The following is a 23,902-nucleotide window of genomic DNA, read 5'->3' on the forward strand; positions in this document are numbered from 1 at the left end:
CGCTTACCAAAACATTCATGACTTCTGTACCTTGTGACCAGATTCAACTGGTGTAAATCACAAAAACGTCATTGCTTTTCACTTTCTCCAGTGGAAAATCTTGCCTGTCTGTAATCTTGGGAGTCATTCTTTTGTTTGTTTGGGTTTAAATACTGCTGAATGGAGAACAAATGAGATTCCTCTGCTTCTCCAATTAATAGAATAATTACTTCGTAGTGTTTGCCTCATACTTTTCCTTTCAGACTCCATCCTCTGATTTAAGTGGTGTGGGCACTCTATGGAAGTCTACTCCTGAGGCACAGCCAATTCAGATTACTGTGCACAAATAAATCAACGGAACAGGACAACACTTAATGACATACAAGTGACCTGTAATTTTTTTTTTTTTTTTTTTTAACTGAAGAGGAGAGTTGCATTTGCAGCTGTCTCAGTGGAATTGCATTTCAGCAGATAAGGTGCAATTTCTGTAAGTTCTTTCTCAGGAAAATAAGTAAAATTAATTGTAGTGATAGCATGGATAGATGCCCTTGTTTTCCTCTTTTCTTCTAAGTCCCTTCACACCCGCTCCCCCCTCGAATTGCCAAAGCTTCAGATGTTGTTCAGGATGATGAGGGCTGGATGTGGCTCCCTGCAGAGCCAGCTGCTGTGGCTCCTGAACTGGCCAGAAATAGTCCTTTCAGAAGCAAGGAATGTCCCTCCCTCCTGCAAGCCAAAAGCAAAGCACAGGATTTCTGGGCTGTCAAGTTTCTGCTGGCCCCAGAAACATGAGGACGCAATGTGAGTCTCGCTCTGAACTACCCCATGAAGGCTTTGCCTATATCTGCTGACATCTCAGCTAGCCTACATGTGGACATTGTCTGCCAGGAGATGCCCTTTGAAAGTATGTCACACGCATACTTGCAGGGAGTAAGATTTCAAACACTTGACCACTTGCATTTCTGGGGCGCAGAAAAAAGCTGTGAAAAACTTTTTGTGCTTCTAAAAACATAAATGGTCTTCCGATGCTGGAAATTAATGTAATTCTAATTATTCTGCTATAGATACGTGTGAATTGTCCCAGTGCTGCACGTACATCAGTCAAGAAAGATAACTTTGTCCTGGTGGCTTGATATCAGCTGTACATATTAAGTTCCTTCCATGAGAAATCTGTTAATTTTACCTCATTGTTCCTCTTCTGTTTTGGCTAATGGCTTTGAATATTTTCATCATCTTAAATATTAATCACTGAACTGCTGTGAAAATCCAAGAGAAGCATGCATTTCCATTGGCAAGTTCGGGATTTATTTGGGTGTTATATAGCTGCACATTCACATTTTCACTGGATCTTCATACACACTGGACAGCAAGGATTTCAAAATCAGATGTCTAAAATGTTTGCCATATCTGTAATAACCCTGCCCACTTGGGCTGTGACTAGACCCTCCAGCATCTGCAAGCAACTCTAAAAACATCCTTATGTCTATATGAGCATGTTAAGACATGACAGCACAACGATAAGATGACAAAATAACTTTGCTTTGGGAGAAGCTGTTTATAAAGATAGTCTTTCAGCTTAAAAGGAGGCAGAACTCGTTCTTGAATAAATATTGAATTCTGATTACAATGGCAATTCCTATGTTACTGTAAAACAGCTGATTTTTGATATTTCTAAAAATCTGCCTCCTGGCACAAATTGGTCAAAACAGGTTTAGTATCACTTTCCACTGTCTCCTAAATTCATAGCTTGTATTAGCAGAAGAAGGGGTATTGGGGCTTGAGTAAAATGATCTGGCCCTCAACTGGGGACTGTGTTCCCTGTCCCAGATTCTTGGGGAAACTGAAACAGGCAATCGAAACAGATCTGTTGAAATAAGGAGTCTCGTCGTTGTTTTACTTTATGCTAATTCGTTGATTTCTGGTTGCTGAATGGGGGCCTGTGTGTGTGTGTGAGTGAATATGGCTTGCTTTTCAAAATTCATGTAAAAATTAACTTAGTTTCTGGCGGGTTTTTTGCGGGGGGAGGGAGATGGGTGGGTGGTTTTTTTAATTAAAAAAACCTTACCAATTGAGAAAGAAATCAGCTTTCTCTTTCTGAGTTTGCCCACTGAGGGTTCTGGTTATGGAACCATTTTGCTATTTAAGATGTAGATCATTAAAGAACAAAGGCAAAATCATCTGTTCCAGCTTCCATGATAGCATGGAGATTATTCTGTATCTCTTTTTTTTTTTTCTTCATAATCTGCAGCATTTTTTTTCATTTACTATGCAAACTTTCTTAATGTCCAATTAAAGTATTTTCATTTTCAAGCAAAATTGCTTTAGGAGAAGAATTTTAATAAGCTTGTTCTCTTTTTCATTCCCAGCCCCTCACTGCATAGGTATTTGCTCCAGCCATATGTTTCTGATACTGTACATTTCAATAGTTTCCTGGATTATGCACTGCATTTTTTCCATTTATGAAAACCTTTCCAGTTCTGAAATATAGTTACCAGGAAAATGCTCATTTCACTGCAGAGAGGGAAAAACCATCTTGAGTTAGCTGAGGCAGGGATAGATGCAGAAGGAAACTAACAGGATCTGTCATTTTGATTTACTGCAGAAGTCAACAGTTCTCTGACAGGAATCAAATGTGACTCGGTATGTATAGTAAATGGAGACTGTGATGATTGATTTCACAGTGAAGATAAATTCTCATGAAATGAACATAATTGTATGTTTATGAAAAGGCTGCATTATGAAATAATTAAATACTTTTCCTGTTACTTTCTAATCAATTTTTTTAAAGGGAAAAAAAAAGGAAAACTCTTGGTGTGAAATAGATATAGTATTGCTTAAAGAATGGGGGGGTGAGTTTTATTTTTCAGCAGACTAAGTAATTTATTTAAAGTTTTTGAGTGGGTCCATCTACTTAATTTATAGACACCATGGAAGACCCTTGGACACGCACTCCCCTAGTTTACTTACCTTAGCAGTACTAGATAATAAAACAAAGTATATCAGAGTGAGTGCCTTTTGACTCCTGGATCATTTTTGGCCATGTCCATCTACTTGAGTCTGCCTTTAAGCAACTGAAGTTGAGCTGTAGGGTCAAGCAGTATCGGTCTAAACCTAAAGCTGTCAAGAAAGTGAGTGCTATTTTGTGTTAACCATCCTTTTCTCCTCCACAGTAAATTGCTGGTAAGTCTTTTAGACTGGAAAAGAGATCAAATATATTAAAAGTATTTGAAAATAATTATACTGTAGGAAAAAACCTAATGTTTACAGTATTGCTGTAGAACTTAATGTGAAGTTGTGTAGATGTAGCTGCTGATTGACTTTCTTAGGGGGAGCTAAGAATGGAGGAGAGAGGATTCTGTCAGCGCCTGTGCTTACGTACAGTAGATTAACCTGCGATGTCCGCATTGATGAATGTGTAAGACTGTTGTGCAGAGTTCAGGAAAAACCAAAACAAATTCTGCCCATCCCAGAAAGTTTATTTTCCTTCTAGGTTTTCAGTCCAAACATTTTGCTTATTCCCCACGTATTTCCTGTAAAAATTATTTGCCCGATTGGTGCTTTTTCTTTTAGCTAATTACTGTAGTCTGGGACAAGAATTATAGTCTTAAATGTGCCTCCCTTTAGCATCTCTCCCTAATTAAGAAGGGCAAGCAGTCATTATTTCTCACGATCTTGCCCGGTTGACTACAGGATACACACGACACTTTGTTACTGGATTCTGTATCATTCTAAAGTAGTCCTTTGCCTTTGCAGTAGAGTAGTTGCACTTTATTCCTGATTTATTGGTCAATAAATTGTATTACTGTATTACAACTCTAAATATTACATCTCTTTTAAGTAAAGGAGGAGTGATGAGTAGAAACTCTCTTCTTTTGCTACAAGCAGTGAAAAAGCTTCCTTTCCACCTCTTCTCCAAGTCTCAAGAGATGGATTCTTTCTCTTTTGTGGGAGAAGAGATTCTGCTAGGTAAAGGTTTTTGGTGTTATAAAACGATAGTAGGCTGAAGTCTTTGTTGAGTTGGTGAATTTTCGGTCCTTTCCTATCAATACGGAGAGTAGCAACTGTACAGTGAGGAAGAGTTACCTGGTGGAGAGTCCCTCATCAATAATCTTTCTTACGCAGGAAGCTCTGTTCCTCTTCAGACTCATTCCTCTCCTTGGAGCCAAAGAAGCAGAAACAGTGTTTGAAAGTCTCCCTTCCTTGCAGAGAAAGATCCCACCAAGTCTTCCTGTCTTTTACTTTCTTGCCCAACCAGGATCCAGACGAAACCAAGTAACGGTGTTGCTTTCCTCACCTCTATGGTTTGGTATGATGGGGGAATGTGAGGAGCAAATTCAAAGCACAGAATTGTTCCTATTTACCTGCACAAGAATTGGGTTTCTGAGAGCTAAATGCTCCTTAATTATCATGAAGCAGTGTGACAGGACCTACCATCCCTGCATGAGAGCTGACTGTCTGGGGCAGGCTCATTGTAGAAACAGATCCTTAATCTGAGACACAGATGAATGTCCAGAGGAGAGTGATCAAAAGGAAGTTTTAAGGGCACACAATAGGACTGGAAATGGAATTTCCAGATGATGAATTTTAGCTACCAGCTCCTGGGTATGCTCTGACTGTCAGGAATCATATTGCACAAGAAACTGTGTTGTCTAGTAAGACCCAGGAAAGTATGCTATGTCTACTAAATGAAAGGCCTGACAGTATTTATTTTGGGTGCATGTTGTTGGCTGAATGTTGTTCTAGAAGGGGATGGAGCACAAGTCTTCTCTGGCACTCCAAATGCACTAAAGCTTGAAGTACTGAATTTCTTCTTGTGGACAGCAACTGGTTAACTGCTATCCATATATAAGGGAAATTGGGCAAGAGCCAAAACAAAGGGAACTAGTGAAAGGAGACCGGGTCAGAGGAGGTGTTGGATGGAAGCCAGGCTAAAGGAGAAAGCCTAAGATGAGATGTATGTTTAGTTACTGTTTTTGAATTACTCAACTAAGCCCCAGGAAGAGCTGGACTGTAAGCTATTCAGAGCTCTGTCTGTTAGAAATGGAAGAATGAGAATCTATTTAATTAATAACCCCCACAAATTTAATCCAGAAAAAAGCCGCTAATGTTTGTAAACAAATTTCTAAGATGCTGGTGAGTATAATATTTAAGAATAAGAAAAATATACAAACCCAAGGAATAACTAGCCTTTATCACCCAAGTCCATTCTATTAAAAAAAAAAAGAAAGAAAAAAAGTGGGGTTTTTTGTGTGGAATATTTCCTTTTTGTCATTATTAACAAGAATTCTTTGTATGATAAATAAAACATAGTATGGTGGATAGGTGGTGCAGGTGTTGAGGTTTAAAACTGGTATTACAGAGCAAAAAGGGGTTCTTGGGGAAAGAAACAGCAATGCCAAACCCATACCTTAATTACACTGTACTTCAAGAAAATTCCCTAAGTGATTGTGTGGGACCTGAAATGTTAGTGACACCTACCAGAGACATGGGTATTGTAAGCATGGGCCAAGTCATGCTGGTAAACTCGACTCAGCCAGCAGGATAGCTTCACCTTGCTTGCTTACTGTGACCCAGCAAGGTCTGGGTCTCAGTCCCCCATCCAGGGCAGCAGAGGACTGGAGCAGGAGATGTGCTCCCTCCATGTGTGATGGGGCTCTGACAGCCGTGAGCAGCTTTTGCATCTGTGTGGCCCCATCCCTCACCATGAAAAGGATCAAACCTTCTTCAACAGGGAATTATGGAATATTTTACTGCCAGTTACTGTTACTACTGCCGATTTTGGCCTATGTGACATTAGTTTTGGCTGCATTTCTGTTCTGGATTACATATAGAACTTTAGATACTTCATTATCCAGGCTTGGCTATGTACTGATCAGCACATCTTATGTTCATTTTCACCTTAAAATTGTGTGCTTGTGTGTGCGTATTTGTGCATGTGAACTTGAAACGATCCCTACACTTCTGGGAGACCACTTCCATGAGTTAGGTGGTAAAATCCTTAAGAGCTATTATTTCATGACGTTGTCTCAGAGATTGTCTCTTTGGCTTTCCTAGATACTAAGGAAAAATTCTTCAGCGACATGTGTAATTAATTTTAATTAGCATTCACATTGGACTGATCTGAAGTGGCACGCCTTGATAGAAAATGTTAGTCATTGCTGTTAACTCAGAGCAGATGATCATTTTTGTTTCTTTGCAGTATATGATTTGCAGAGCTTCTAGTAGAGCTTTCTTATAGGAAAAATAGTGCATATATTCAAACCAGCCATTGTGGAATAACAAGTGTCTAAAATGGTAGACTAAGACAAAAGTTGAACAAGTATACAGTTGAGTTCCAGGTTGACTAAGTAGAGAACATACAGTGGAATTTCATCCAAGATTATCTTTCCGATTGTGCATGTATATTTGGAGTACCTGGATTCTGTTATTTTCTGCCTTTTTCATTGTAGGTGACTATTTATGAAACCCATATTCTGTATGATTTCATTTTCAATCAAATAAGAAATATCTAAGCATTGAATCTTTTGTGTTTTTCATGAATAGAATTGGGCTGATTTGCATTTGGTTCCAGATTTTTAGTGTTCATTTTAATTCTGCTTGCATCCTAAAGACCATAAGTTTACAAAAAGCCCTAAACATTTGAGAAGATAAGCACAGTTGTCTGAAATCTCTGCAGAAGAAGATATTCCTTTATCTTTCAGTCTGTGGGTAGCTTCACTTGTTTCAGTGCAACTGATTAAGTTAAATATGGTTTTGTGTTCTTTGCAGGACTGTAGTAGTTTATAGGCACAATTCTAAAAATTTCACTAATATTCTTGCTCTGTAATTGCTGCTCTTTTTCCTCCCATATTGGCAAGAATAAAGGCGTCTTCATTTAATCTTGGTTTGTATCTTATCTCTCTCTATTAAAAAAATCACACCACATACAGCACATCTTTGTCTACTGAAATGTTCCAGATCCAACTTGGTCTAAAAGCTGTATATGCCTATGGTTAATATGTGGATATGCAGACATATTAACTGGGTTTGTAATGTGTCTGCAGTAGTTGCCTTTAAAATCTTTCCAGATTTGTTGGAGATAAATATTTAACTTTATCTTAGTATTAAGAAATTGCAAGAGATACTGTCCATCTCGAGGTCTAGCAGTTGAGTTTTCTCAGGTGGCGAGCAGTTTTTATGTGCAGCCACTGAAGAGGGAAACGTACGGGTATTGCCTCCACTGTAGCAAGCAACTAGAAAGTTCTTTCTTTGTGATTTTCAGTGGTGTGTTATTCACCTGTCGGTCCTGGATTGTATAGTTCTGATGTTTTATAGGTAATTAAATCTTCCCTATGCAATGTTGACAGCCTAGTGGGACAGGAATCTCAGCAACTTGCAGCCAGGTTTAGTCTTCAGACTTATTTGGCGCTTCTCTGTTTCTGCTTGTATGCTTTCAAATACCTTAGTCTATTCCTGCATTTTCATGTTAGGATTATTCTGTGATGGGAGGGGTGAAAGGAACACCTATGGGCAACGTAAAGGGAATTCCTGCCTTAGAAAGCTCACTTTGTGCCCTGAAATATATGTGCTAAAGGAAACCAGTACGCTGGAAACAAAGATAATAGTAAAGTGAAGAAGTTGCTGGGTAAGCAAGGTTACAGCTGGATGTCTGCTGGACTTTCAAGTCATGGGCCTGGTCTAGAAAAGATATGTCCTAAGTGTGGAACCATTCTGGAATCGGAAATGACACTTTTAGTCCAAAGTGCAGGTTTTCTGGAATGCTGTTCTTGAGGTTGGTTTAATTATTTAGAGTATAATAAAACCTGCAGATAACAAATGGTAATCTTTTTTATTTTTCACTCTGGGAAAAAAGTAGTGTTATGTTAATTTCCAGTAACGCTGCTATATTTTCATGTACTATGCAGGATATTAAATTACAATGATGAGACTCTACAGGAGGAACCAGCATAGGTAGATGTGGTATTTGCATGCAGCTTTCCTGTTTGTGTGTTCACATTTAAAAAATGTTAAATATTCAAGGGAAATTTTGCAAACAAATTGTACTTCTAGGCATATTCCCATTTATTGTGTCTGTTTGGTTTCTATGGTCCCTTAGATTTAAAGATGCCTGAATATCAGCAAGATTTGTACTATTGAGAGTACATCTCTTTTGCTCCTTGGTATCCTGTATTATATCATTCTCTCTGGTGTTTAACTTCCCATTTAGCTGCTATAGAGATGACAATGAGAACATGACATCCCTGTATTCCATATGGAGTGAGTAGGTGAGGATTGAGTAGTAACTGTTTCTGTGATGATATCTTCAGCAATTTGAAGAAGTGGAAGAGAGAACAAAACAGAAAATCTGAATTGTTTTCAAGAACGTTTTTAGAGCTTTCTGTGCGACGCCAGTGGATTCCTAACAAGTAAAACATGTTAACGTGTTTTTGTAAGATTACACTAGTAACAGGAAAAGGTCACACTCTTTTCAGAAGTTACTTTGGCTTTTTTTTCTTTGAAAAGTTTCTGTGCCTGTCAGTTCCTTTCTGAACTCCAAAAGTTCCTGTCAGCCTTTCTGGAAGAAAGAAAGGCAAAGGAATTCTAGTAGCAAGGAAGCTGATTTGGGAGGCAAGCATCCATTTACTTACCTTACTGTAAGCTTCCTATGAGTTCTGGCTCAGTGCGTATGTCCTTCAGTTCCTCCTTTATGCTCTGAAGCTGAAACCTGTGTTTCTTTCTGGTGGTGGTGGGGTAAGATTAGCTATACTAAAATTGTGGAGTTCTCAGATACTACAGGGAGACGGGCCTCTGAGAGCCAGAGACATCAGTCACTTGGCCATAAGTTGTCCATAGATCTAGAATAAGTCTTGATACGCAGACAGGAATGCAGGACTGCCAGCTCCCATCTGTTCAAAGTGGTTGGCTAAAATCCCTTCTCGTACAACTATGCTTGATGTAGCAAGTCACAAAATTTCAAAAAGTTTAATATATAACATGACAGTCCTGAAAAAATATTTTCACAAGCTTGTGTCATGTTGTTTTGCTCTTACAGATAAGTATTTTTGGAACTTCCCTATCACTGTGTTTTACGGCCTTTATTTGCTCAATTGTTATTTTTAGCCATTTTTTCTGAGAGTACCCTTTCACCATTTCAGCTTCCTATTTCTTCAAAGTTATAGCTGCTTAGTTAACTTAGCCAAAAAACTTATCTCAGTAAAAGTTTCTCCTAACAATAAATTAAAGCTTTTTTTTTTTAATCTGGTGATTTTATTTTGCTTCTCTCTATTTTTATTGAATTCTTTGTTTTGTTCAGTAAATGTTGACTTGGAGTTCCACAATATTGCAAATTGAATAAAATTCAAGTGTTTTGTCATCCATTCAAGATAATGGCATCTGAGGAGGTCATCCAGGCTATTATTTGCCTTAAGGCAGGATAAGTACATTCAGAGTCAGGGACAAAAAAGGTTTCATTTTATATTTCTAATCAATTAAAAAAATCCATAGAGCTTTCAATCATCACGCTGTCAGTGGCTTTGCCTAAACTATGCGATCTGACCCTTTAGTGTCTCTTTGTTCCTTTGCGGGCTGGTTCATCTGGGAAAGAAACGCAGGTGTGCTGCCCTGAGCGGCACTGAAGCACGCTCCGGTGGTGTCTCCGATCCAGACGCGTAGTGCAAACCCAGTGCTGAGCGCGCCTGCCTGGCTGCCCAGATGTAGCCATTGAAATTGGTGAGAACTGTGCCGCTGCCATAAGGAAACCTAAGTATGTCCTTTATTCTTTGCAGTTTTGAATGCCATCCATAAGCTTGCTAAAAATACCCGATTTCCGTCTGTTCAGAGGTGGGTATACGCCATACTCTGCTTTCACAGCTGATAATTTAATGATTAGGTCTCATGGCTTCTTCATGCTCAGGCATGAGCACTTACTGTTCAATGACAATTTTTCTACCCATCTGTTTCCTGAGACTGCCCCAAAAGGCAGGGGTAGGAGCTGTCTGGTGACATTGTTGGTAAGGGAGAAGTGCTTCTGTGAGTGGCAATTACATCAAGTGGGTTCTATTCCAGCAGTGTGACAGTGAAATCCCACCAGTCCTTGAATGCTAAAGAAATTTGTCTAGGCAGTGATAATAATATCTTTATTTCCTGATTCTGTAGTGTCTTCAGGTTGGTTTTCTCAATATATGGGGTAGAAATGACCTCTGCAGTTGCATAATGAAACCAAAGAAGCCATTGTCATTTCTGCCTTTGAAAGTGAAGTAATCTCCATGAACCCCGCTCTCCACTCTCACTCCCCCTTCTCCATAGCTTGCTAAGGAAAGAAAACAGTCTGGTTGCGATGGAAGATTGATTCTTGTGCAAGTGTTAAGATCTAGCGAAATGTGGTTTCCTGACCTTTGTCAGCTAAGCTTATGGCCTTTCCTAAAAAGGCTGTTGGCTGACAAATTTACAGCGAATCTGGTCTGTATATAGAATTTGAATTCAGAAACTAATGGCTAAACCGTAAGGGGAAAATCTGTTCTGTTTATTGGAGAATTTACAAGTACCACCTTCCTGCATATTATGTATTTTTCCTCCTTTCTCTCTTCTTCCATTAAGTGATTCCCTATATTTATCTGAGTATATGAATTACCTGCAAGAGGTGCTATTTAAACGTGTCCCAATTTTCATACCACGATGGCAGACACAGGCATTTGTTTTTTTTTTTTTGAATACCTGATTATCATTGTTTTCTTTCCCCTTTTACTGATGATGTCTAAAAGCTAAAAAGGGTATATAATACACTGAAAGGACGAAACATGGGAAAATTTGCATCATTAATTATTTTGATATTTATTGGTTACAGCAGCAATCAGTCACAAGACATGCAGTTTTGTTGGCATGTCTTATGTCTGTCCTCTGCATCAAAACAGCCTTTTTTCCCTAAAAGTTCCCATTTTGGCAAAACTGGAAAATTGATTTTAGGTAGTTTCACGGTGCTTTCAAATGGTTATTATTTCCAGAGCTGTGCTGTGGCATTCTAAGATATTTTTAAGTACTCCATGCAATTATTAAACAAGAACCTGTCCCATAAACTCTGTTGTCCAAAACAATTACCAAGTAATTTCTGATCCCAAAGGATTTTTGATTTAAAATGCTGTGTGCATGATACAGAGTAGTAAAATGCTAGTTTTACAATGTGGTGCTCTTTGTTCTAGGAATGTTTACAAGGATTACCGTTTCCTTGAGCTAGCCTGTGACTCCCAAGAGGAGGTGGATAGCTGGAAGGCATCTCTGCTACGAGCCGGTGTCTATCCTGATAAATCCTCAGTAAGTTAAACAGCTCCCTAGTTTTCCAGTAGCTGGTCTGTTTGAGTCAGAAAAAAAAATCGTATCATCTGGGAAAACACGATGTCTGAAAATATCTCAAGAAATGGTAGCCTTTTCATTGTACTCTTCTGTGGTAATTTTGAAATATTCATAATTAAATATTTTACGATCAATTTGTGCATAAATCCTCAATATTTTAAAAAAACAACAAATGCACAAACCTAATCTTTCCAAATGTTTTTCACTGGATCTGTGTAGTAAAAGCATTGAGCAATGGGGAGTTTCCTGAGCTTCATTGTTTCTATTAATGTCTTCTAAGGTAAAGATGTGCTCTGAAGAGTTTATTCCCTCAAGCTCTGTATTACAGAAATGGGAGAAGCATTCCAGGCAATCATGTATACTTATTTCACTCATTCACTGCATGTTTTTTGTGTATGAAACACATGCTAAACCTTTCCAAATGCAGTTTTACTCAGCTAATCATCATGTGAAGCAAATTGAACAAGATACAGTAAGAAAGCCTCTATTAATTTAACGGAAAAGACAGAAAGTGGGAAACGGAATATGCCCAACTACCATTTCATATTTTTTGGACTTTATTATTTTGATATTTAATGTTGAGTGAGGGTTTGAGGGGATGTATCCAGAGAGAAGGCTAACTTTAGCAAAAATGTCTTTTGAGCTTTTGAAAGTTTCTCTAATGCATGGTTAACCTCTTCTTCAGTAAGTCTGCTGGTCTGCTAGATTCCTTCAGTGGAAGACCCATTCTGAGAAACAGTGCTTTGATTTTGATGGAATTTGTTGTGCTTTCTGCTTGTTTTCTGTGGGAGGGCTACAACCCTTGAGTCCAAGCTCTTGTGCTGTCTTCTGTCTTCTTCATCTTTCTCTTCCTCATATTTCCCTTATACTTGCGATACCTCCATGGTTTCCAGTATAATTCTGTCTGCATCGCCTCCAGCTTCTATTTATGGACACAAACAACCCTCAGCTTCCTCTCCTCATACCAAGTTTCAAGGCTACCATCAAAAGATAAATGAGAGAATCCTTGAACTTCTGGATTCTCCAGTTTTTGTAGGAATAAACAGTGATTATGATAATGATTATGTTTTTTTAAAATGGTCAAATAGGAATTTAGCAGGAGTCTTACCAGGTATCTGAGACTTTACTTTAAAAAAAAAAAAAATTATAACTCTTCAGTATGTGGCCTGTCCCAGTAGATCAGTTCTTACCTAAGCCCATCAGAAGTCATTTTACAATGATTAGTTGTAAGAAGTTACCTAATTAATTACTAGGATCAAAATAGTGTATTGTTTTGTTTTCTTGCTCAGGTTTTAATAACGATGTCAAAACAGCAAGTTGCTGCCTCTGGTTTAATCTTGCATTCTGTGACATGTTTATCATATTCATACATCTGGTACTTTAAACAAGACAGAGTAGTTGGATTTCTAAACTTCTCCTCTGTCTCCCTGTCTCTCCCTTCCCCCTAAAAATATTTTGTATTCAAGATAAGTTTATAAAGAATTCTTTTTTTTGTTGTTTAAAGTTAGTCTGTCAAAGGAGTCTTAGACACAAGATGAGAGACTTCCTTGAAAGATAAAAGTAGAAGGGAGTCAAAATTCAGTTCTTCTTTGAGCTGGAATTATCTTTACATCACAAAAAGAGTGAACATTATTGTTCCAAACCCCTGTAGCTTGAAATTCACCCAGTAGTCTATCAAGCTGTTCAGGAAAGACACTTGGTGCTCCTCTAGTCTTGCAAAGCCCTTTGTTCCTACAGGACTAGAGGTCCAAACACGGACTGCAAGTCTGCTGTAAAAGTTTTGAATTTTGCAAAGCAAAAGCTCCAAGGCCCAGAGTACCTTAGAAGCTTCGGTGGAACTTAAATAAAAATCAGCAGCGTTTCATTAAAATGCTGTGCATACTCCTCAGTTTCACACCTTCCTCTGACAATATAAAATAGTTTGAGAGATACACACCCCCCCCCCAGTCTTTTATTCTCCTTCAAAGATTTGGAGACCGTGTTTTTATATAAGAGAGCCTGCCAGGAAATGGCAGCAACTTGTGTTTATTTCAGTGCTTCCCCACAGCTTTGCGATCCCGGAGTTAAAAAGGCAAAGAGGTACCCTAGCCCCTTCACAGACTGACCTTCTCGCTCTTTTCCATGTGCGAGTCACAGCTGGGAACTGAGTATCCAAGGCTTTGGCACCAAAAGTAGAAAAATTGCTGCTTAGAAATGAAAAATAGATTAATAGTGCTGTAAACCTGGAGTATTGCAGTGGTAAAGCTGGCCTGCTTTCTGTAACTGCCAGAGCAGTGTGCACAGCCTGGAATTTGAAAGCTAAGCTGTGTGCTTTCATTAACAGTGCTGCTGCTCGCGTACAAGGATGCTGATGTAAAACCCAATACAGTTGCCCCTAGCTGGGTTCCTTCTGCAGTGGCAGGAAAAGTAGGCATTTGTCACTGAATATAAAGAAATTTGTTCTGAATTGTCACCGGGGGCAAATCTCTCAACTAAGAATACTAATTTTTCTGGGGTTTTTTTTTGGTGGCACTGCTTAAAATTCTATGATTACAGTGGTAATGGAGCTCAGTACTTACTGCCATTAATATGAAGTCTCTAGTACTAATTTAGTGCTGTAAGTGAAGTCCAAGGTTGTTGATTTTTAATTTTTCTTTTGCCTAAACAAATTTCATTAATATATTAAAAATTAAAGGCTAGATATCATCCCATCCCTCCATTTCCCCACTTCCTTTTGCCTGCCTTCCCGGGCCCCCTGCACCTGGAGATGCACACTCACCTTCATATATTCACTCTCTTGTTAACTATCTCTAATCACCCCTCAAAGTTGCTCTATGAGCCCCCAAATTCTTTTGCAGTATGCCAAGTCACCTCCTTCCCCCAGGAGATTTGCTTTTGTCAGGACGTGGGCTTTGACAGCCACCCAGATAGCAATGAATCAGTGTTTTTATTTTTGCAACCCATATGCAAGTCAGCTTGCTTGATATAAATCACACTGTGGCCAATTCACTTTGAAATGGGATATCCATTTACCAGCTGACTTTACTGCTGTGTTTCTGGACTGATGCATCCAAAAACCTCCTTTTTAAAAAAATGACTACAACTTTGGGACTAACCTTTCCAGACTGTATTTCTCAACTGTAGGCTGGTGTTTACTTTGGCTGACTTCCCACTGTATAATATACGCTGTTCATGCCAGCTTGTGGCAAAACTCACAATTAAAAAAAAAAAAATAGCACAGATGTTTGTCGTAACTTGCTCGGCACACTTTACCTTGCTAGCACCATCCATTCCTTCTCCCCTCTCCCCTAATGCCATCTCCTCCTTATTTTTATTACTAATCTAAAAGTTCAATATTTGCTTTTTTAAAAAGAATCAGATCATGAAACTTTCCATTCATTGGCATGTTGTAGGGAGTGGCTGTCATGCGAGGGTAAGCAGACATGTTTAGTGGGTTGCTTTGCGTACTGGAAGTTCAGCGTTACCAACGCACGAAAATCCCTCTGGCTTCTGTCCCATCCCTAGATCATTTCAGGCCTCGTTTTCTTCTCTCTTGTATTTAGTGTCCACCAACTTCCCTGGAGCTGCTCCTGATTTACACTGGAGGAAGCAAAAGTGGAATCAGAATGTTTGTGTAGAGAGGAAATTTTGAGAAACAGCATGAATCTACAACTTCACTGAACGTTTTAAATCCTTTGTGAATGTCCTATGCTCCCCTAGAAGCTGTCTAACTAAAGGATTCAGTGAATGTTCTTTGAGACAGTTCCTCATTTGGTTTGAGCTGTTTCCAGGATTGTATGACTTAGACTGAATGCATGTAAAATAAATGTATCTAATATTTCTTTTTTTCCCCTCTTTCCTCCTTGCTGCATCCTGCAAAGGGGAACAATAAAGTAAGTTGTCCTTTTACAAAATCCTTTTGTATCCTGTCTCAAGGGTTTTGTCAGGAAAACTGGTTTCTCTTTTGGTTCACACAACGATTGCCTGTATACTCTTAACAGCAAACTCCTATTAAAAATGTGGGTGCAAAAGTGTCTTCTAGAAAACTATTAACGGCTGTTTGTTTTAATTTTGGGGAAGGAGGTGTGTTAAGTGTTGCTGAGTGTTGTTTTTTTAAGGCAGTTCAGTAAGAACGATACTATAAAACAGTATTGGGACCAAAGATTATGAAGGTATAGTAATAAAGACCTTCTGAGGAAAGGTTACTACAGTCTGATGAAACTCATTACAGCTGGATTTTTTGACCATACATCAAAGCTTGTATTAATGGGCAGTTATAAAAACCCAGCACTAAAGTCTTAAATAACAGATTTGCTGGCGTTGTTGGCTAAGCTGAACTAGATCAGTGTACTGGCTTTGAAGGTGCCTTAAAATGGATGGAGGAGGGTGGGGTCAACATTTGACTTGGCTTCTAGACCCTTGATGTGTTCCAGCTGGACAGCAGCAGAAGGGTGTGGGGTGTGGAGAGGGAGAACTGAAATATGCATGGTAGGTTTTTTTGAAAGCAAGCAGCACATAAAAAGACAATTTTGCTGATGTTGACCTGATAAACTAATAATCAGGCCGTTCCCAGGGTTAGTACTTTTTCAATGCCATTTTTACTGAGCTTAAGAATGGCAATTGCGCATCTCACGCTTTGGAATATGATGCAGAGAAAGTTTGTCATACCATGGAAAGAAGCACAGCTTTTGTGCTCCGCCCTCCCCCCCCCCTTCCTGTTTTGGTATATTAACCCTTAGGAAGATGTATCTAGAGCATCAAAAGATGCTTCACAACAAATATTGAAAGTAGCCCCTGAAATATTGCCTGCAGCATCTCATTGTGAGCTTGAAGCATTTCTGGGGTAATTTGGGAAAGACCCAAGTGTGTTTTAAATGTTCTTAAGGCTGGGGAAAGTTGTCTGGTTTTAATATTTATATTTTTAACCAGTTTTTGACCACTTCTGTCTCCATAGTAGCTGGCTCAGAAGCACCAAAAATCTGTTTTTGTAGGCCTGTCTGAGAAAAAGGGGCTTTTAGTGTTGGGTAGGAAGGGGTTAAGAAAAGTGGTGTTTTGATGGCATGGAGAGAAGGACTTTACATAGGCGGTAGTGTCAAATGTAAATGTTAACTGTGTACACTAAAATGTCAAGGTAATGTTTATAATGTTTCTTTATGATACGCTGACTTTGAAGGCTTTGCTGCTGCAGTGGGTGCTGATCTGATGTCCAGAGGAGATAGGTTAGACTGTAGATGCCCTGTCAAGGGAAATGGGGATAGGTGGGGCATCAAAGCGCTCTTGGGGCTCAGAGAAACAGAGTCTGGAGGTCAGGAGTTGCACAGACCGGCTCTGCTCTCCAGAGACCTGAGCTGTGGGGCACCCCACGGAGACAGGACTAGTAGCATCTGACATGGAGTTGATTGCTAGCACGAGGCAGGATACCTATAAGCAAGAAGAAGAGAAATCTGTGAGATTTCAGGATTGGTGGATCTGTTAGCTCTCCTTTCACTCTGAGCAAAGGGCAATTCTTGCTGTGGGTTCGGGAATGTTCTTCCTTTAGCCTGGGCTGTCAGCCAGAAGGTAACTCCAAAAGAAATCTCCATGAAAACCATCCTGCTCCTTTTCTCGCACTCGCTTCCTTGTAAGGTTGCTTATATCCTCATCTGTGTTCCCTCCGTTCTCTTTCACACAGGTCATTCATGATGGATTCTGGAGGTTACGTTATCCCAGTTAGACAGGTAGCATTAACCTGCAGCTGCCTGCAGAGGCTCAAACCCCTTCTGCACTTAGTGGCATGGAAAATGAAATGGGTAGATCTGGGAGGTGATGAGGGTTTTTGAGAAGGGGTTGGGGGAAGAGAGGAGTGGCAGATGATGGTGGTTTCTCAAAGCTGCATAATCCGTCCTTCCTGTGCAGGTACCGATTTACTGGCTACCTAGCAGAGCTGTAACCCTCCTATTAGTGCTGCCTGGTGTGGCATTCGTACTGTGGATCATGTCAGATGTACATATGTAAAGATCCCATACCCACCCATTCAGACTGTGCCTGCTTTTATACCTCTGCCTTTAGCTTTCCACTCTTAGATTTACAGAAGTAAAAATAAACATTGGAGTAATGAGTTCCTAAGAAAAAGGGGGGGAAGGGAAGTGAAGCGGGTTTATAATCGTCAGCAGACTACTAATCATTTTTATTTTTACTTTTTATTGTTGCACAATCATTAACGTAAGTGAGATTTCTTACATGGTTAAAGATAAATTTATCTTCTGAAGCTTTGTTGGATAAAATCTGTAAAAGGGTCGTGTAGAATGAGGTAATGGAGACCTACCTCATTCAGCAAGCACATGTTGGCAAGCCTCATCTTACTAACATTAAAACTGAGCTCCACTCCGCAGCCTTGTGCAGAGGAAGAGCAGAGCATCGTGCAGAGTTGCGCAGAGCACTGTAGCTTCGGTCCAGGTGCTGAAGACAGAGCAGCTGAATGCCTCTGAGTGTCTTAATCCACCTTTGTGAATCTGCTTCCTCCCCTATGCATCTGCATCACCCTCATTGAAAAAAAAACCAAAAAAATCCCCCCAAAACAGCCCTCCAGAGCTTGCTGTTTGAAAACAACAGCAAAACCTGTAACATTCTCATGAAGTCCTTTTTCATTATCCTTCTAATGTTGTTAGGTTAAAAGATTAGATAGATGCTGTGTCCTTATGAAATTTTGATTCCAAATCCTTTGGGGCTTGAGCAGTAAAACATCAACAAAACCCCACAAAAAAACCCTAAGTGACACTTTCTAATATAAAGAATTCACCCTTCTTTTGTCATCCTTAAGCCCTGAGTTAGCCAATCATTTCTGCTTACTTTGAAGCATCAAATGCTTCAGTGCTGAGATCAGACTTGAGAAAATTCAACTTCAAAAATACAAATCTGATTAAGTTACTTTTTGTGTATGAAGTGACTACAAAGTTCTTATCTTCTAATTATTTTGCATTGCTGTGCTTACTGATACCCTTTACAAAGCATGTAGAACTGAAATATATAAATATTATGTTAGTGGAGTTGTCACAATGTGCCTATGAACATTCACTGAATATAAAGTCGGTTAGTGTAATTTAGTTTTAATTTTCTCCCGAGAAAAACAGAATTCCTTTTGAAAGGAGAAGGAAAATATTCTCCCTGCCAGGTCAGTTTGCATGTTATTCCTTAAAATACTTCTTGGTGACATATTAATTGCTTAGATTCAAGTCTGCCTTTTTTTTTTTTTTTTTTTTTTTTTTTACTTTTCAGTATTTTGGGGGGATGGGGGGAAGTGCGGGTAATAGTTTTACTAAACCCAGATTCCAGATCAGCTACTTCATTAAGAAGGCCAGATGTCCTACTGTCTCTTGAGACAGTCCTGGAAAATGGGAACTTAGTGAAGTCAGGATACTCATTCTACCTACGTATATGACAACAGCGCTCTCAGTTCATCTGTTTCATGCTTGGCTATTGACATGTAAATGCAGATATAGTGCCAAAAGCCATATGTATCCTTGCCTTGAAATAAGGCTCTGATGCTTTCTTTTTCAAATTCGGCCATGTTTCTGAAAGGTCTTCAATTATTTCCCAGACATAAACTCTGACTCAGCCAGTTACTGGCTGTGGTGATGCTCTACGAGTGCCCCAGCCAGATTCAAACTGAAAGTAAGTGGTTCTGCTCCGGGATTGCTAAAGGCCATGTTTGAGTTAAGTTCCTAAACTAAAAAAAGTAAAGACTCGTTTGGGTTTGCTGCATAGTAGTAAGTTGAAAAGCAAACTGTGCTGGTATGTCAGAGGGTAAAGTGGTGTAGACAGAAGTGTAAACTGTGCCTTTACTGGTTTTACTTTTTTCTTTTTTTTTTTTTTAACTAATATATTTAAGAAAAGGAAGGCATTGAATTCTAGGAAAAGAAGAATCCACTTCAGTTATGACTAAAATTGGCTTCAGGCCAACTAGGTTTAAAAATAGCTTTTAAATGAAGAAGTGTTAAATTTTCTTTTTTTTTAAGTGGAAAAATGCCATAATTTTATAGACAGCGTTTCAGTCATTGCTTCGAACAGATGAATTGAATTTTACAATGAAGTCACGGCATAAAGGAACAGACCAAGCTAGTGAGTGTGCATGCGCACACATGCTGGGTCAAAAGCAGTCCAAAATAGAGGGAGGAAACGAAATGGCAGGCTGTTTTTTCAGTCCCTTTCTCGCTTCCTCGCTGTTTCAAGGCTGTGAAAATGTGTTTCAGAGAAAAACTATCTTCTTGCTCTCCTAAATACTTACTAGTTCAAAACTAGATAGATGCAACCTTGTTCTCTGAGAAACAGAGCAGCCTTGGTTTATATTCTTGTAAGAGTAGAGTAACTGCTGGCACGAGAGAGTTAAAAATGTACAGGGAAAAAGAGATTCATAGTATTGCATCAGTTGCACTGACTGTAACAAGATGCAGGCTAATGGACTGGGTGATTTCAAAACCAGTCCCAGCGAAGCTGGTAACTTCCAATCAGGGGTCGGGTCTTCAATAGCTGTCACAGAGTTTTACATTTCTGCTGTTAAACGGGACTGCTGACATTAAGCAAACTCCAGGAAATTTAGAAATGAGCAAACATTTTTTTATTTCGGTAATGTATTCACGGTGGGCTCTTTACTGTGCTTTTGGCAAGAGATCTGCATATTGAAAGTATTTTTAAATTCTTCATTCTTTATGGTGCAGCTAATTTTTGCAGCACTTGCGCTCCGGTGAAGGATTTCATTGAAGCTCTACAGAAAGGTGAAAACTCTCTGGTTGTGAAGTTTCAGATCACGGAGTGTGTCAGCCCTATTCTGGACATAGAGTGAGATTTGCCCTGGGGAAGGCAGTGAGGGTCGCCAGCCTCTAAGGATGCTTTCCCAGCCCTGGTCAATGAGCTCTGAGAGTTGGCTGGCAGACAGGAAGCTGCTTCTGGACTGTGCTGCACCAACCTCTGCCACAAAGGTCCTTTGGACTCCAGGCTGATGCCTGCAGCCGGAGTCCCTGTGTCTCCAGGTCTGGAATAGCTGTGGTCGGGAAGGTCTGATTGCCCCTTTAGTGCAACAGTATGGGGTCACCCACAAGGGGGACCAAACAGAGGGGGAAACACGGTCACAAGTATCACAAAGCTTTGGGACGATCCTAAAATATCTTCCTTGTCTTCCAAGGCAGTAATTGCACAAAACCCTCCTCCTCAGTAGTAATTGGGAGTAAGTAAAAATTTGAAAGATTTTTTTTCTGCCAGAAATGTCACCAGGCTCACCCTTCCATAGCATTTACAGTTTAACAGGAAATGTAGTCATTGGACATGAGGGTGGAGGGCAGCTGGTAAAAGGCCAGGCACTTCTTTTTTCTCATTTACAAGGGAAAACAAGATGATCATGAGGAACTGAATGCTGTTTTCCCTGACTCCGTTTTGGACAAAAACTAAGATACACAATGTCTAATCTGATACATAGTTCATCCTGGATTTCTCTAACCTTTCCTACCTACCTTTTTTTGTGGAGATAGGTTTATAATTACATTCCATATGCAGAGTCAGACTCAAGTTCCATGTTCTGTGTGTAAAATCCTCCATTCTGGAGCTGCCTTCTCCACTCTTGTAATTCTCTTTCCATTGATGTCATGTGTCCCTGTTCTGTGGTCACTCCTCAGCTCCTGTCCCACCTGTTTCCCAGACCTGTTGTGCCTTTTATTGACTGATGTCTTCCCTGTCTTTATTTGTTGTATTGTATGACACTGGACATATCGAGTGTGCCAATTTTGGAGAATTGGTATTTTCCACTAGGAGAAGCTGGCTATGGATATTTTGTGGTGTTTGATCAGTGTGATTCTTTGGTGACTTTCATACCCTTGCTCCTAAAATCCCTGTTCCTGCAGTTGAGAAACAAGTGGCCTTACTCAATTTCCTTCACATTGTCTCTCTTTTAAACTCAACCTCTGATTTTCCTCTTTTATAATCAAGTTATTTTTTAATTCAAAGAGAGAATTCTATGTCATTAAATGTCTACTAAGTTCACATAGCATATGTTAAATTACTGGGTAGGTATAAGCTCTGTGGTGGGTAGATACAGAGCTGTTACACCATGAGCTGTTACACAAGGCATAACAGACCCTTTAAATAGCAGATCTTCAAACTTTCCAGTCACATTTGTTGCACAGTATTAACTTGACCTGTTCAGCAGCTGGGGTTTCTATACTGCTAGGCAGCATACCTAAGGGCATTCAGGGAAATCAGCTAAAACAGCTAACCTAGAGCATGGAAGATAAAGTCCATGAGAAAAATTAGTCTTATGCAATGTAATTTGGCATTCAGTTGTAGTTTGGTGGTTTAAAATTCTGCCTGATTTGCAGACCTAGATATTTTCTAGTGGAAGCAGGAACCTCCATACAATGAACAGAAGCCTTTCTAGTCACAGGCCAGTTATCCCTAGCTGTGTTCTGCAGACACTGTGTAGTAGTCTGTAGTTGCTCAGGACCACAGTCTGGAAACAACTGCTGTACCATAATTCTAAATTATAGTTATTAAAGCTTATCTGGCTGATTCAGATAACAGATTCTCAGAACTGAGATTGTGAGCAAGATTGCCCTTGGCTCTACTGTGAGGGCAGTGAAAAAAATGGAAGAGGCCTCCCTGTTATCTACTTTTGCAGCTGCATACAGGCCAAGCATCCTCAAATATCTCAACCTCTCTTTTATATCACCTGTGACCTGAGGTGTGGCTGCAAACACTCAAGAGATGTGAAGTTTTCATGCCAGCTCTGTGCACCAAGGAGCTCTATGGGAATAGTTCCTTGCTGTTCCTCATCTAAGGTCTTCAATGTAGGTAATGGTCTGACTCTCTGAACAATGACACCACCAGGCAGCTTCAAATGTGTTGGTGTCTGGAGCTGTGGGATTATACATGAACCAGAGCCGGTGTATTTATATGTGGGCCAATGTATGTCTCCTGTACATACAAGTAACCAATGCCCTATGTAAAGGTAAATTCTTATCCTTATTTGTAGAACTTTTTTAACTCTAGAGCAATGACTTCTGGTTAAGGGCTCACTCCTGATTAAAATGTTAAAGCTAAGGCTAACAGTGAGAACAAAATGCAGCATTGTCTGCAGTCCTTAACACCATCTGTGCTGCCCTTGGTATGGTGAAAATCAAGGCTCTTGCTTTAGGAAGCTTGTCCTTCACTTGTCTTCAATAGTTTGAAAACATCAACTCTCTATCTATCTGTGCTCTTTGTTATATACTGCTCTGCAGCAAATACCTCTTAACCTGATGAGTGAATGCATATGTTCAGAAATGGTTTAATTGCAACCAATCTAGGTCATGGAAAGGCTGGTAGATAGGCATGGTGAAGTCAACGGCATCAACTTCCACGGAGTTAGAATTTCAGTCATTGTGAGTGGGTGTGTTGTCCTTAGTGTTGTGTGTTTTTAGGGGACTGTTGGTTTTTTCTGTGGTTTCTGTAATCTGATTAGTGTTCTGCTAAAATAGAGTTCTCCTTTCCTAGAACCAGTCCTGGCATTGTCTGATTTGGGCTGTGATTTCTGTCCCATGTCGTATTTCTTTTATTTAGTTCCATCTTATTTGTACAGTTTCTTTTGTAAGCCACAGCATGATGCCTTTCCAGCAGCTGTTTTTAATATTGTGAATAGATACTATTTGTCTAGAAGCTGCAATTGTGGACCAAGATCCCATTTTACAAACTTAGAGTAAAAACATGGTTCCTTGCAGTCAAAGAATGACATGAGAGAATCGATGGATAATTACGGAACAGTGTCCTGTCTGTGTTTTTTGTTAAAGGTTTGTCACTAGCCATTAAGTGCCTCTGGAAACAGAGTGTCTTGAGGCAAACTACCTGTTTATCAATGGTCTGACTAGCAGAGGACATGGGATTTAGGATTGTTTGGTAACTAATGAATTCTGTAAAGAAGGAGCATGATTTCTTTCACAGGAGTTCTCTCTTCAAGCCCGAGAAGGCAGTGTTATGAGTGGTTTGGAGCAGGTTTGGCAAGATGTCTTCATCTTTTGTTTTCTAAAAATACCTCACTCCAACATCTTTTGAGTGTGCAGTGATTTCTTTCTGCCTGTCTTTTAAGAACATGTGCTGACAAGACTCTCCTAAATTAATCTCTCAGATTTGACACTAGTTCATTTGAGTGTCCGTCCTTAACTGGTGGAAGCATCTCAGCTTAAGTATAATTGGAAATTTGCTCAAGTGGTTTTGTTGGGTCCGTTGTTCAAGTGATTTAAAATCAGTAATCCTTGTGAACTAGCCTAGATGTAAGAATGCATATGAAGTTCCCCATCCTTTTGTTTCAAAGGATTTTACCCAAGACAGAGTGAACGTGTGTGTGTGTTTTTGCCTCAGGTATGTTGAACGGGTTTCCTTCAGTGTATAAAAGTATCAACATTTTCCCATCAAAATTCAGATCTTTCCTAATGGGATCTGACTGGGGAATTGCATGTATTTCTAGGGATCTGTGTCTAGAATAATCTGATTATTACTTCCAAGTCTGGATCACTTGACTGTAGACGATTTTGCTCTCCCTTTGTAGGCAGTGGGTCCTTGGAAGCAGAAGCTCACCTGTCCTGAGCACCAGGTTCCTAGGTAACTGTCTATGAACAACATGACA

The 23,902-nt window shown here is 39.6% G+C and overlaps 1 protein-coding gene across 2 annotated transcripts in view; it reads left to right on the forward strand.

Annotated features, from left to right (window-relative positions):
• The window catches only part of DNM3 (dynamin 3), a gene marked incomplete at its 3' end in the record, with an annotated part of 171,968 nt that overhangs the window by 110,314 nt on the left and 37,752 nt on the right, over positions 1-23,902 (forward strand). For both annotated transcript variants that reach the window (XM_082002893.1, XM_082002894.1), the window contains one exon: positions 11,151-11,262. In XM_082002893.1, the coding sequence (XP_081859019.1) occupies positions 11,151-11,262 (112 nt within the window). The remainder of the gene's footprint in view (positions 1-11,150; positions 11,263-23,902) is intronic.

The sequence above is a fragment of the Phaethon aethereus genome, assembly GCF_964289735.1.
Source record: "Phaethon aethereus genome assembly, chromosome: 8".
NCBI lineage: Eukaryota > Metazoa > Chordata > Aves > Phaethontiformes > Phaethontidae > Phaethon > Phaethon aethereus.